Source organism: Pelophylax lessonae (genome assembly GCF_965119305.1).
Source record: "Pelophylax lessonae genome assembly, chromosome: 2".
Lineage (NCBI taxonomy): Eukaryota > Metazoa > Chordata > Amphibia > Anura > Ranidae > Pelophylax > Pelophylax lessonae.
Window position 1 is genome coordinate 751,285,869 of NC_138769.1, and position 13,250 is coordinate 751,299,118.

Sequence of the window (13,250 nt, forward strand, 5' to 3'; positions counted from 1 at the left end):
GTTTAATAGATGTCTACAAGGCAGATATTTGAGATGTTTAAGATGTCTACAAGGTGGGCATTAGTGATGTTTAATAGATGTCTACGAGGCGAACATTAGTGATGTTTAATAGATGTCTACAAAGCAGACATTAGTGGTGTTTAATAAATATCTACTAGGATATTAGAGATGTTTAAATAAATGTCTACACGTGTGCTCTTTTGGATGCCTGAGGCTGGGAACTATCCTCCACAAAAGACCCCCTCTTCAGGGCTCCAGACTACTTTTAGCTACCCTAGCCACCATCTGGACGCACCTCCACAGGGATTGGCCAAGTCCTAAAAAATATTTGCTGATTATTAGAATTTTCTCTCCTTGAACTCTTAAAACTTCTTCTAGGAGCATGGGGAGGCAATCAAACTCCCAGCCTGTAAAGCCCTAAACAGACCAAAGCAAATGAACACTGCTCCCTTGACAACAGAAGGTGCCAAAAACAACATTTATCTAGCAGCCTAACTGAGATGGTGCTACATTGGTATCAACTAGAATTTAGTTTAAATGAGAATCCTAATTTTCAAAAGGAAGATCTATTGGGGTACTCTCATAGAAATGTGAAGCTCTTGAAGTTACTCTTCTGAAATGTAGATGTAATTCCAATGTCTGCACAATGATTCGGCATTGTTCTTCAGAGCCCCAAAACCCGCAACCCCTCTATCATGCAAATGTTTAATGTCTCTATGTTACTTGCTTCCTCCTCCCTTCATTGTCCTCCTGTCTTCCTATTCACTGCCCTCTGCTCAAAAGTAAGGCAACCTAGGGTAAAGCAATAAGTGCCATGAATTTATGGCACCATGAGAGAACACAGAACCAATCATGAGGTAGCCCGTGTTACATTTAAGTGGCAAGTCATTAGTTCAACTCTAAATAAAGATTTGGTTTAAAATTCTTTCCAATATTTGTTGTCCTGGGCAGGGTTCAGGCTCAGAGACCAGTAGCTATAGCAGTAGAGAGGTTCCAAATGCCCAGCTGAATAAGTGTAGCAGCAGGTCGCCCTGGTGGATGACACAGGCTCACCCGAAGTGTGAAGTCTAAGCAATAATCAGTGTTCACCAGGTCTCCTGATGGTGGAGATGGGTTTGCTGCATGTTAGTACCAGGTTGCAGTCCTCGGAACCATGACTCCAGTAGATGAGCAAGCTGGGGTCCAGAAGCAGATATAGCAGGTAGGAATCAAGCAGAAGCATTGTCAGTAAACAAGCCAATGGTCGATAACAAGTAGTTTCAGGTTGGGGTTAAGCAGAAGCATAGTTGAGGAACAAGTAAAAGGTCACTAACAAGCGGTAACTAAGATATAAATGCCAGCAGGAATGACAAGAGCAAGATATCGGCTGAAGAGAGCACAATATTCTGGTAAACAGGAAGGGCAAAGGTGTGGCTTAAATAGGAAGTTCATGTCAGGATCAAAGAGTCCAAGGTTTACCAGAAGTTCAAGGCAAGATCATTCAAGGAACAGTCCAGAGAACTATATAGCATCGCAGGTAGCTAAGCAAGAAGAGATACTGCCAGACACAGCAGAGGTTGCAGGTTCAGGCGTAGGTCCTGACATTTGCATTTCCCCATTTGTGCATTTTATACTCTGAATAAATTAAGAAAAAACAAGCACTGCATTCCTTGGGTGTCCGTCTCTATCATCACTGGACTCTCACAACATAGAGGGCCCCCAAAAAAATAATTAAATTTTTATTAAATTTTCAGTTTCAGAAAAATAGATTGACTTTTTGTTTTGAATAAAGGCCAAGGTGTAGTTCTTCCATTTTATATCAGATTGTCCATAAATGATTGCTGTTTGTAATTTGTACGATTTTAATTGCTGCTTTCCAGAACAGAAATGGATCTTCCGAGCTATAATAGGACCTCGTCCTCCTCTTACATGGAATTTATACTCTTCGGGTTTCCCGGAGTCACAAAGTACCGACCCCTCCTCGCTCTTCCCTTCTCTTTCATATTCGCGGCGATACTAAGTGGTAATTCTGTGGTTATGTTGGTCATTGTGTTGGAGAAAAGTCTACACACCCCGATGTACACTCTCATCTTTTCTCTATTGGCCACCAATGTTCTGTACACCATGGCCATCACACCCAAGATGCTGCTAGGACTGTTTGGCCTTAACCAGATCACCTTGGCTGGCTGTTTAGTCCAGATATTTACTGTATATTCCAGCACTATGGCCGAGTCCACAATTGTACTTCTCATGGCAATAGACAGGTACCTAGCCATCAATCAGCCACTACATTACCAGGAGATTGTAGTCAAGCATTTAATTGTCCACTTGGCAGTCAATGGAGTCATTCGTTATAGTTGTGCTGTCCTTCCTATGGTCATTATAGCTGCCCGATCCCGTTACTGCAGGTCCAATATCATCCAACACTTCCACTGTGAAAGCATGATGCTCCTCAGCCTGGGATGTGAAGAGTCAAGAGCCCAGATTGCAGGATTGGTGGCGAGGACCCTTGTAATGTTTTGTGACATTTCCATCATCCTAATTTCCTATCTGAAAGTTCTTCAAACTGTTCTTAGGATTGCAGGGGGAATGGCTCGGTATAAAGCCCTTCATACTTGTAGCACCCATCTGGTGGTGGTCGTCCTCATGTATTCCTCGGGATTCTTAATCTCTGTTCTGTACCTGCCAGGGATCTCCACCTCCTACAACCTTCAGAATATCTGCAGTGCCATCTACTTTCTATTCCCGGCCACAGTCAATCCATTTATCTACGGTCTACGGATGGAGGAGATCAAGAGCAATTTACGGAAACGATGGGGGAAGAAGAAAGATCTATCAGTTATAAGCATAAGACACTGAGACTGACGTCAAATCTCACATTTTCTTCTACTAGATTATGAGCTTGTTGCAACAGTAGGGATGAATGATCGCAAAGTTTTGTTAGTCTATTTTGCTGCAAAAATTTGCTGTTTCGATGCTCCCACCACAATTATCTCCCCCATCACTCTGCCAGAAGCCCTGGCCCAGCTGACAAAGGTTGCTCGCTCCCAGCTGGCCTCAATGACTGTTTTTGTTTTGTGTTGTTTATTAAGAAATCGATTTATGGCTCGTTTCCACTGAGCTTTCTGGTACGGTTCGGTTCGGTACGGTACGCTATTTATGCCGTTTCCATTATGAATGGTACCCTAATTCCGAACCGTACCGTACCACTTTTTGGTACCCTTTCGTTGGGGTACCAAGCACATTAGTACCGTACCAACAGGGTGGAGCTACACTCTGCAGAACTTTGATTGGTTGACAGATAATCCTCTATCACAGCTTTCCTGCTACACCATGCCTATCATGAAAGGGTACTATTGGCAGTGGAAACGCAATGTGTACCGTTCCAAACCGTACCGTACGGAACCGAACCGTACCATACCACTCAGTGGAAACGAGGCATTATTGAACTGAATATAAAATGACAATATAGTGATGAGTTTCTACATCCTTATTTAACCTTCTTACTCTGCTTACAATATGGCCCATTGATAGTGTTGCAATAACCCTCGAAAAGGCCATTGAGAATTGGGTCTCCCTTACCTGTCCAGAGGCTGCCCACCAAGTTTTAAGTGCCAGAAGAACACTAAAAAATTCATACTCAGTTAAGGGGTCTTTTTTAGGATTTATTGCAGATCTTGAACAAAATACACGGAGGGGGGTTGAGTGTGCAGGACACCCAAGGCACCCACAAATCCTCAAGAACAGCTTCCAGTGATATTCTTGTTCCATCAGTTCTGGGCCCTATAGTAGGAGCCTCAACATGATGCTGGAGAAAGAGGGGACAGCCAGCAAATCTGAGACCCTATGGGAGCAATCACAATCCTTACAGAAACTTCTGCTGACTTACCCTCATGAAATACTTCCATAACTGGAGCTACAGGCGAAAAGAATATATCCTTTAAAAAGTGTTTCCCAGTGCTAAATCTTTCATCCAATTTCTTAATTGATGTATTTGTAAATTTCAAAAGCCGGTATAAAGGAATAATGGTTAAAAAAAAGCACTTGTGGGCTTAACTAATTTTTATTTTGTATAATTCTCTTTTAAGGGGGTGTGGCAGGGGGTATGTGCTATGCCTACATACTTTTTCTAATAGATGTCCCTCGTTCCCATCTCAAAAAGTTGGGAGGTATGCAAAGAGGACTCAACAACTAAACACAACCTCCTAGGCAGGAGTCCCAGGGAGAACTGACCAAGGACACTCCCTGAGTATTTATACCCTCTCCCAGCATGCACCACTAGCAATAAACCTCCTAGTGGATGGCCATGGAGAGATACATATTAATCGTTCTGCTTGGCGTGGTCTCTCATAATAAAGCCCAAGGTAGCAGGGACACCTACTAGCAGCAGACAGAAACTGGCAATAGCCAGGGCTGAGGAAGCTAAACTATCAGTTCAGCTTAGCTGACCACAGCCTAGCACCACTAAATATAAGTAGACACACCCACTTATGGCTGGGTGGCTACATTTGGTTCTTACCCAACTAGCCCATTTCATTCCAGGCTGCAAGGGAAATAATATCCGTGGCTGCCCTGACCTGGTTAGCCTTTTTTCACACACGTGACCTGTCCAAAAGAACTATCCCTGTGTAAGGAAGTCTATGACATGTTGGCTATATCGTTGGGTACCCCTATCTCCACACACCCAAGGGAAGCCCTACTCAACCTTAAGCCAGGGGGACTCACGAATCTCCAATTTAGACCACTAATGGCGCGTTTCCACTGAGCTTTCTGGTACGGTTCGGTTCGGTACGGTACGCTTTTTTTGCCGTTTCCATTATGAATGGTACCCTAATTCCGAACCGTACCATACCACTTTTTGGTACCCTTTCGTTGGGGTACCAAGAACATTAGTACCGTACCAACTGGGTGGAGCTACACTCTGCAGATCTTTGATTGGTTGACAGAGAATCGTCTATCACAGCTTTCCTGCTGTGACCAGCTACACCACGCCTATCAAGAAAAGGGTACTATTGGCAGTGGAAACGCAATGTGTACCATACCGAACCGTACCGTACCACTCAGTGGAAACGAGGCATAAGCAAACAAGCCTGGCTATCTGCTTTTCTCCTGATGACAGAAGTCAAAAGCAAACTTCCTAATACATTTTCCAACAAAAAAGTTGACATGAAATCTAACAGACTCGTTGGGCAAATAAAAAAAAAAAAAAACCTGGACCCCATAGATCTCACATTTCCAACCAACAGACTTTGACCGGCACCTGGTAGAATTATGAGGTTTATCCTTCACCTACTGATAAGATCTGGAATCCCAATCTAGAGGAAAATTATACAAGAAAATTGTATCCAATTTGGCTCTCATACCTGTCCCCCCCCCCCCCCCCCCACACACACACACTTGTGGAGCTGAGCAATTTTCACATTTCGGCTATGAACCTGTTTTTTTCGGTGATAATTTTGTTATTACTTAAGATAACAACATAATACATACGTTGTTTTTTTTAACCACTTTACGTCTGCTCAGTGAGCTGGTACTGCGGCACAGTGGTTTGTTATCGTCTGGCGATGTAGACCTACGTCACCAGACATTCCCCTCTCTCGGCGGTGCGCACGCGTCGCCGGAGGCTCGCTCCCGCTGTATTCAGTTACATCGGGAGTCGGGCCAGGGGAGGAGCGGCGGTGATCACCGCCGCTCTTCCCCGATCGTCGACCACTTGGAGCGTACTGCGGCAAAGTGGCTCGTTATCGTCCAGCGGCGTAGACCTACGTCGCTGGACTCCTCCCCTTGTGTGTAGCGTGCGCGCCGCCGGAGGCTCGATCCCACTGTATTCAGACACAGCAGGAGTCGGGCAGGGGAGGAGTGGCGGTGATCACCGCCGCTCTTCCCCGATCGTCGGGGAATCTAGTGTGGAGATCTGCCCGCTTGTGTAAACAAAGCGGGCGGATCTCCTAAGTGACAGGCAGGGTCAGATTGCAGGGTTCAGCATAGCTCAACATCCGATCTGTCCCTGTGTCACTCAGTCCCCTCCCCCCACACACACACGTCAGTAAGCACCAGGCATACATTAACCCCTTGATCACCAATAAAAATTAACCCCTTCCCTGCCAGTGTCATTTTTACAGTAACAGTGCATATTTATAGCACTGATTACTGCAGTAATGTCACTGGTACCCCAAAAGTTTCAAAAATGTCAGTCAAGGGTCCGATCTGTCCGCCGCAATGTCGCAGTCCTGCAAAAAAATCGCAGATCGCCGCCATTACTCGTTAAAAAAAAAAACACCAAAAATGACAGAAATCTTTCCCTTTGTTAGTAACCAGAATAACTTTTGCGCAAACCAATCAAAATACGCTTTTTGCGATTTTTTTTTTTTACCAAACATATGTAGCAGAAAACAAATTGGCCTAAAATGATAAAAAATTTTGATTTTTACATTTTTTTGGGGTGGAATTTCATATAAAAAAATGTGAAAAATATTGTTATTTTTTCAAAATTGTCGCTTTTTTTTTGTTTATAGCGCAAAAAGTAAAAATCACACAGGTGATCAAATACCACCAAAAGAAAGTTTTGTTTGTGGGAAAAAAAGGACACAAATTTAATTTGGGTACAGCGATGCATGACCGAGTAATTGTCCGTTAAATTAACGCAGTGCCGAATCGCAAAATATGGCCTGGTCAGGAATGAGATAAAATCTTCCGGTCTTAAAGCGGTTAAAAATACGCTCATTGAGAATTTTTTTGTCAGACACATGTAGCTAAATACATTTTGGCCTAAATATATGACAAAAATTGAATAAATTGGATATTTTTTAACTGTCAAAGTAGAAAAATATTGTAATTTTTTCAAAATTGTCGCATTTTTTTTATTAATATCGCAAAAAATAAAAAGCACAGAGGTGATCAAATACCACCAAAAGAAAGCTCTGTTTGTGGGGAAAAAAAGGACGTAAATTTTGTTTGGGTACAGGGTTGCATGACCGCGTAATTGTCAGTTAAATTTGCACAGTGCCGAATCGCAAAAAGTGGCCTGGACGTAAAGCAGGAAAATCCTCCGGTGGTGAAGTGGTTAAGGACAAACAAGGCTTCCTTTTGTGAATATTGTCCTGCAACAATTTTTTTTTTCGCAATCCTTCGACAATTAAACATAATAAATAAAACTAAACAAAAGGCATTTTACGCCATCGTTCATTGACAGCCGCAGTTCTCAGATGCATATCAGTAGGGTAATACCGCCCCCTACAGGAGTAGGACACTAGGCAGAAAAAAGTTCTGGCTCCACCCTCTCTCTTCCTGCACAGGATGTCAGTTTTAATCTTAGGAGTAAGGACCTCGTTCCTTGCTGGGATCTTTAGTCCTGGCATAAAAGTATTTTTTTATGTAGATTTTTTTTAGCTAGCCTTTTTCTCCGGAATTTTTTCCTGTAAGATCTTCAAGCAACTATGCCGGGCTGGGCGACGGGCTGGATCTCTATATCCAGTGGTCACCCCAGTCTGGCCAGCGAGCACGTGCAGGCCTTAGCTCCGCGCTGGGTCTCGCCAGGATGCACACAACAGGGTCTAGACTTATGTCACAGCGTTCCTATTTAGCCATTAGCCCCCCCACTTAGGTGGCATGGGGTCCTGTCAGGAGATGGCGCTTGCCTGTGTTCCTGGTATGGTGAGTAAACGTTCCCCTCTTCCCTGCCAGATTTTGGGGTGGACGTGGGCCCCTCCCTGGGATGGTCGGACCCTCACACTCCTGGGTTTCCCTCTATCCTGTTGTGACAACCCCCCTCCACGTGGGGGACTGTTTGGACCTACCTGGGGCTGGGACCTCTTTTGCAGGCCGCATGGGCTGGGGAGTGCGCCGTCTGCAGCGCTCGATCTATCGATCGTGCGGGGCCTTGGTGAGGTTCCTACAGCTGGATGGTGTAGATGGCCTGGCGGGGGGTCCCCCTGTGGGTCCCAATTCCTGCACCTGGCCACCATTTTCTTGTGGCCTCCGTCTGCCTCTATGGCGGTGGCCATCTTGGTACACCCATTTTTGGCCATTTTGCGGTGGATTTTTTGCTGTGAAGGCTGGTGGGAGTGCCTGGAGGCATTCTTTTCATTGGTGGAGCCCCTTCCTTAACTCCGGGCAGTTCCCTGGCTCACTTCCTTTCATTGAGACATCGCTGAGACCCTCCTAATCCGATTGCTTCCTAGGGACAGTGAGTTACTGAGGGTTGTCTCTCTCTCTCTCTCTGGGGGGTTATTAGCACGTGCCTGACCTCCGGAGGGCGCTGTAGCGCTGTGGGACCACTTCTTTTTAAAAACAAAGAAAAAAAATGTAATTTTTTGTCTGAACTTGTGTATAGTGGTATATATACCCGTATACACAAGTTCAGATGTTTTCCCTGCCTCCAAAGAACCCCAAAAAATGCCCAAAAAACGCTAGCATCAAAAAAAAAAACAAAAAACGCCCAGGTGTGTTGTTGCAGGAATTTTTTTGGGTTTTTTGGAGGCAGGCAAAACATCTGAACTTGTGTATAGTGGTGTATATATACACACATACTTATATGTATTTTATACTTACACATATATACCTGTAGGTGTGATAGGAGCGTAACTATATTGCTGTTAATTATTTCATTAGCGCAAGTAGTTTATTCTGCTCCTTTCACACCTATATATGTCTAGGTGTATATATACAGACATGGGTGTGTATATATACCCCCTATACACATGTTCAGATGTCATGTCTGACTCCAAACATGTGCTCAAAAGATCCCTATAGATGCCTGCAGCCAAAAAGAATGCTGACGGGGGCAAAGCCATATTACTGCAGCGAAAGTGACACAAGAGAAACTAGCTTTTCTCTATAGCGGTCACCCTGCCATAGCAGTCACTGTCAGTTAACCCTACACTACATTACGGTCCCCTTACACCTAACACTTTCCCTACAAAAACTGAATAAATTAAAGCTAACTAAAGTGTAAAAGAGCACTCTAACTACACTAGATATCCCTTTCCTCACACTAAAAATTGCTAAATGACACTTTGTAATACTTTGTAACAGAAATAACAGAACAGCATTCCACTCTCTTCCATGTCCCGTATAAGAATGCTAGGAATTTGGCGGGGCTATCTTATATACTGGGGGGCATATTCACTAATGATTGGTCTAGGGACCCCCTAGTCACTCCAATCACATTCCTAGCATTCTCCTGCCCCCTCAATTGGCTTTTACTAATGGTTCTGGTCCAATCATGGGCTTTTAAAGCCCATTTCCTGTCCCATTGCATTTTGGTCGGTTCTGGTTGCCGAATTCCGAACTTTTTGGGCAAAAAGTTCTAAATTCGGCCGAACCTCGAACAGCCAATGTTCGGGTCGAACCGATGGTTGACCCAAACCGTTCGATCATCCCTATTGGCTATATTGTTGGGTACCCCTATCCCCACACACCCAAGGGAAGCCCTACACAACCTTAAGCCATGGGGACTCACAAATCACCAATTTAGACCACTAAGCAAACAAGCCTGGCTATCTTCTTTTATCCTGATGACCGAAGTCAAAAGCAACCTTCACAATACATTTTCCAACAAAAAAGTTGACATGAAATCTAACAGACTCCATGGGCAAATAAAAAAAAAAAAAACCTGGACCCCATAGATCTCACATTTCCAACCAACAGACTTTGACCGGCACCTGGTAGAATTATGAGGTTTATCCTTCACCTACTGATAAGATCTGGAATCCCAATCTAGAGGAAAATTATACAAGAATATTGTATCCAATTTGGCTCTCACACCTGTCCCCCCCCCCCTACAAAGCCCCCCCCCCCCCACACACACACACACTTGTGGAGCAGAGCAATTTTCACATTTCGGCTATGAACCTGTTTTTTTCGGTGATAATTTTGTTATTACTTAAGATAACAACATAATACATACATTGGTTTTTTTAACCACTTTACGTCTGCTCAGTGAGCTGGTACTGCGGCACGGTGGCTTGTTATCGTCTGGTGATGTAGACCTACGTCACCAGACATTCCCCTCTCTCGGCGGTGCGCATGCGCCGCCGGAGGCTCGCTCCCGCTGTATTCAGTTACAGTGGTAGTCGGGCCAGGGGAGGTGATCACCGCCGCTCTTCCCCGATCGTCGACCACTTGGAGCGTACTGCGGCAAAGTGGCTCGTTATTGTCCAGCGGCGTAGACCTATGTCGCTGGACTCCTCCCCTTGTGTGTGGCGTGCGCGCCGCCGGTGGCTCGCTCCCGCTGTATTCAGACACAGCGGGAGTCGGGCCAGGGGAGGAGAGGCGGTGATCACTGCCACTCTTCCCCGATCTTTGGGGATCGAGTGAGGAAATCCGCCTTATTGTGTAAACAAAGCGGGCGGATCTCCTAAGTGACAGGCAGGGTCAGATTGCAGGGTTCAGCATAGCTCAACCTGCGATCTGTGTCTGTGTCACACAGTCCCCTCCCCCCACAGACGTCAGTAAGCACCAGGCATACATTAACCCCTCCCTCTCCAATAAAAATTAACCCCTTCCCTGCCAGTGTCATTTTTACAGTAACAGTGCATATTTATAGCACTGATTACTGTAGTAATGTCACTGGTACCCCCAAAAGTGTCAAAAATGTCAGTCAAGGGTCCGATCTGTCCGCCGCAATGTCGCAGTCCCGAAAAAAAAATCGCAGATCGCCAACATTACTCGTTAAAAAAAAACACCAAAAATGACAGAAATCTTTCCCGTAGTTAGTAAACGCAATAACTTTTGCGCAAACCAATCAAAATACGCTTATTGCGATTTTTCTTACCAAAAATATGTAGCAGAATATGTGGCAGTGGCATGCAATGCCAAGCAGCTGCAAGCAAAGCCAACAGAATATTGGGATGTATAAAAAAGGGGATTCACTCCAGAAATAAAGAGATTATTCTCCCGCTCTACAAGACTCTGGTCCGGCCACATCTGGAGTATGCTGTCCAGTTCTGGGCACCGGTCCTCAGGAAGGATGTGCTGGAACTGGAGAGAGTCCAGAGAAGGGCAACAAAAATAATTAGGGGAATGGAGGACATCAGCTATGAGGAAAGACTACAAGCACTGAACTTATTCTCTCTGGAGAAAAGACGATTGAGGGGGGATATGATATCAATGTACAAATACTGTACTGGCGACCCGAGCATAAGGAACAAACTATTCAGAGAAAGGGAATACAATAAGACACGTGGCCACTCACTAAAACTAGAGGAAAGGCGGTTTAACCTTAAAGTGCGTAAGGGGTTCTTCACTGTAAGAGCGGTAAGGATGTGGAATTCTCTTCCACAAGCAGTCGTATCAGCAGGGAGCATCGATAGTTTCAAAAAACGATTAGATGGGCACCTTAGAGACCACAACATACAGGGGTATACAATGTACAACATACAGGGGGTATACAATGTACAACATACAGGGGTATACAATGTACAACATACAGGGGTATACAATGTACAACATACAGGGGTATACAATGTACAACATACAGGGGGTATACAATGTACAACATACAGGGGGTATACAATGTACAACATACAGGGGTATACAATGTACAACATACAGGGGTATACAATGTACAACATACAGGGGTATACAATGTACTACATACAGGGGTATACAATGTACAACATACAGGGGGTATACAATGTACAACATACAGGGGGTATACAATGTACAACATACAGGGGTATACAATGTACAACATACAGGGGTATACAATGTACAACATACAGGGGTATACAATGTACAACATACAGGGGGTATACAATGTACAACATACAGGGGTATACAATGTACAACATACAGGGGTATACAATGTACAACATACAGGGGCATACAATGTACAACATACAGGGGCATACAATGTACTACATACAGGGGTATACAATGTACAACATACAGGGGGTATACAATGTACAACATACAGGGGTATACAATGTACAACATACAGGGGTATACAATGTACAACATACAGGGGTATACAATGTACAACATACAGGGGTATACAATGTACAACATACAGGAGTATACAATGTACAACATACAGGAGTATACAATGTACAACATACAGGGGTATACAATGTACAACATTCAGGGGTATACAATGTATAACATACAGGGGTATACAATGTACAACATACAGGGGTATACAATGTACAACATACAGGGGTATACAATGTACAACATTCAGGGGTATACAATGTATAACATACAGGGGTATACAATGTACAACATTCAGGGGTATACAATGTACAACATACAGGAGTATACAATGTACAACATACAGGGGAATACAATGTACAACATACAGGGGTATACAATGTACAACATACAGGGGTATACAATGTACAACATTCAGGGGTATACAATGTATAACATACAGGGGTATACAATGTACAACATACAGGGGTATACAATGTACAACATACAGGGGTATACAATGTACAACATACAGGGGTATACAATGTACAACATACAGGGATATACAATGTACAACATACAGGAGTATACAATGTACAACATACAGGAGTATACAATGTACAACATACAGGAGTATACAATGTACAACATTCAGGGGTATACAATGTACAACATACAGGGGTATACAATGTACGGTTAAAAGCAAACACACACACACATCATAGGTTGAACTGGATGGACTGATGTCTTTTTTCAACCTCACTAACTATGTAACTATGTAGCAGAAAACAAATTGGCCTAAAATGATAAAAAATTTTGATTTTTACATTTTGGGGGGGGGGGGGGGGAATTTCATATAAAAAAATGTGAAAAATATTGTTATTTTTTTCAAAATTGTCGCTCTTTTTTTGTTTATAGCGCAAAAAGTAAAAATCGCAGAGGTGATCAAATACCATCAAAAGAAAGCTCTGTTTGTGGGGAAAAAATGACATCAATTCAATTTGGGTACAGCATCGCACAACTGTGCAATTGTCCGTTAAATTAATGCAGTGCCGAATCTCAAAATATGGCCTGGTCAGGAATGGGGTAAAATCTTCCGGTCTTAAAGCGGTTAAAAATACGCTCATTGAGAATTTTTTTGTCAAAGACATGTAGCTAAATACATTTTGGCCTAAATATATGACAAAAATTGAATATATTGGATATTTTTTAACTGTCAAAGTAGAAAAATATTATTATTTTTTCAAAATTTTCTCTCTTTTTTTATTAATTAAAAATCGCACAGGTGATCAAATACCACCAAAAGAAAGCTTTGTTTGTGGGGAAAAAAGTACGTAAATTTCGTTTGGGTACGGCATTGC

The 13,250-nt window shown here is 43.4% G+C and overlaps 1 protein-coding gene across 1 annotated transcript in view; it reads left to right on the top strand.

Annotated features, from left to right (window-relative positions):
* Positions 1-13,250, top strand: part of LOC309548399 (uncharacterized protein) — a gene marked incomplete at both ends in the record, with an annotated part of 72,683 nt that overhangs the window by 34,867 nt on the left and 24,566 nt on the right. Inside the window, one exon of the mRNA XM_082248338.1 lies at positions 1,860-2,817. Coding sequence (XP_082104464.1) covers positions 1,860-2,817 — 958 coding nt within the window. The remainder of the gene's footprint in view (positions 1-1,859; positions 2,818-13,250) is intronic.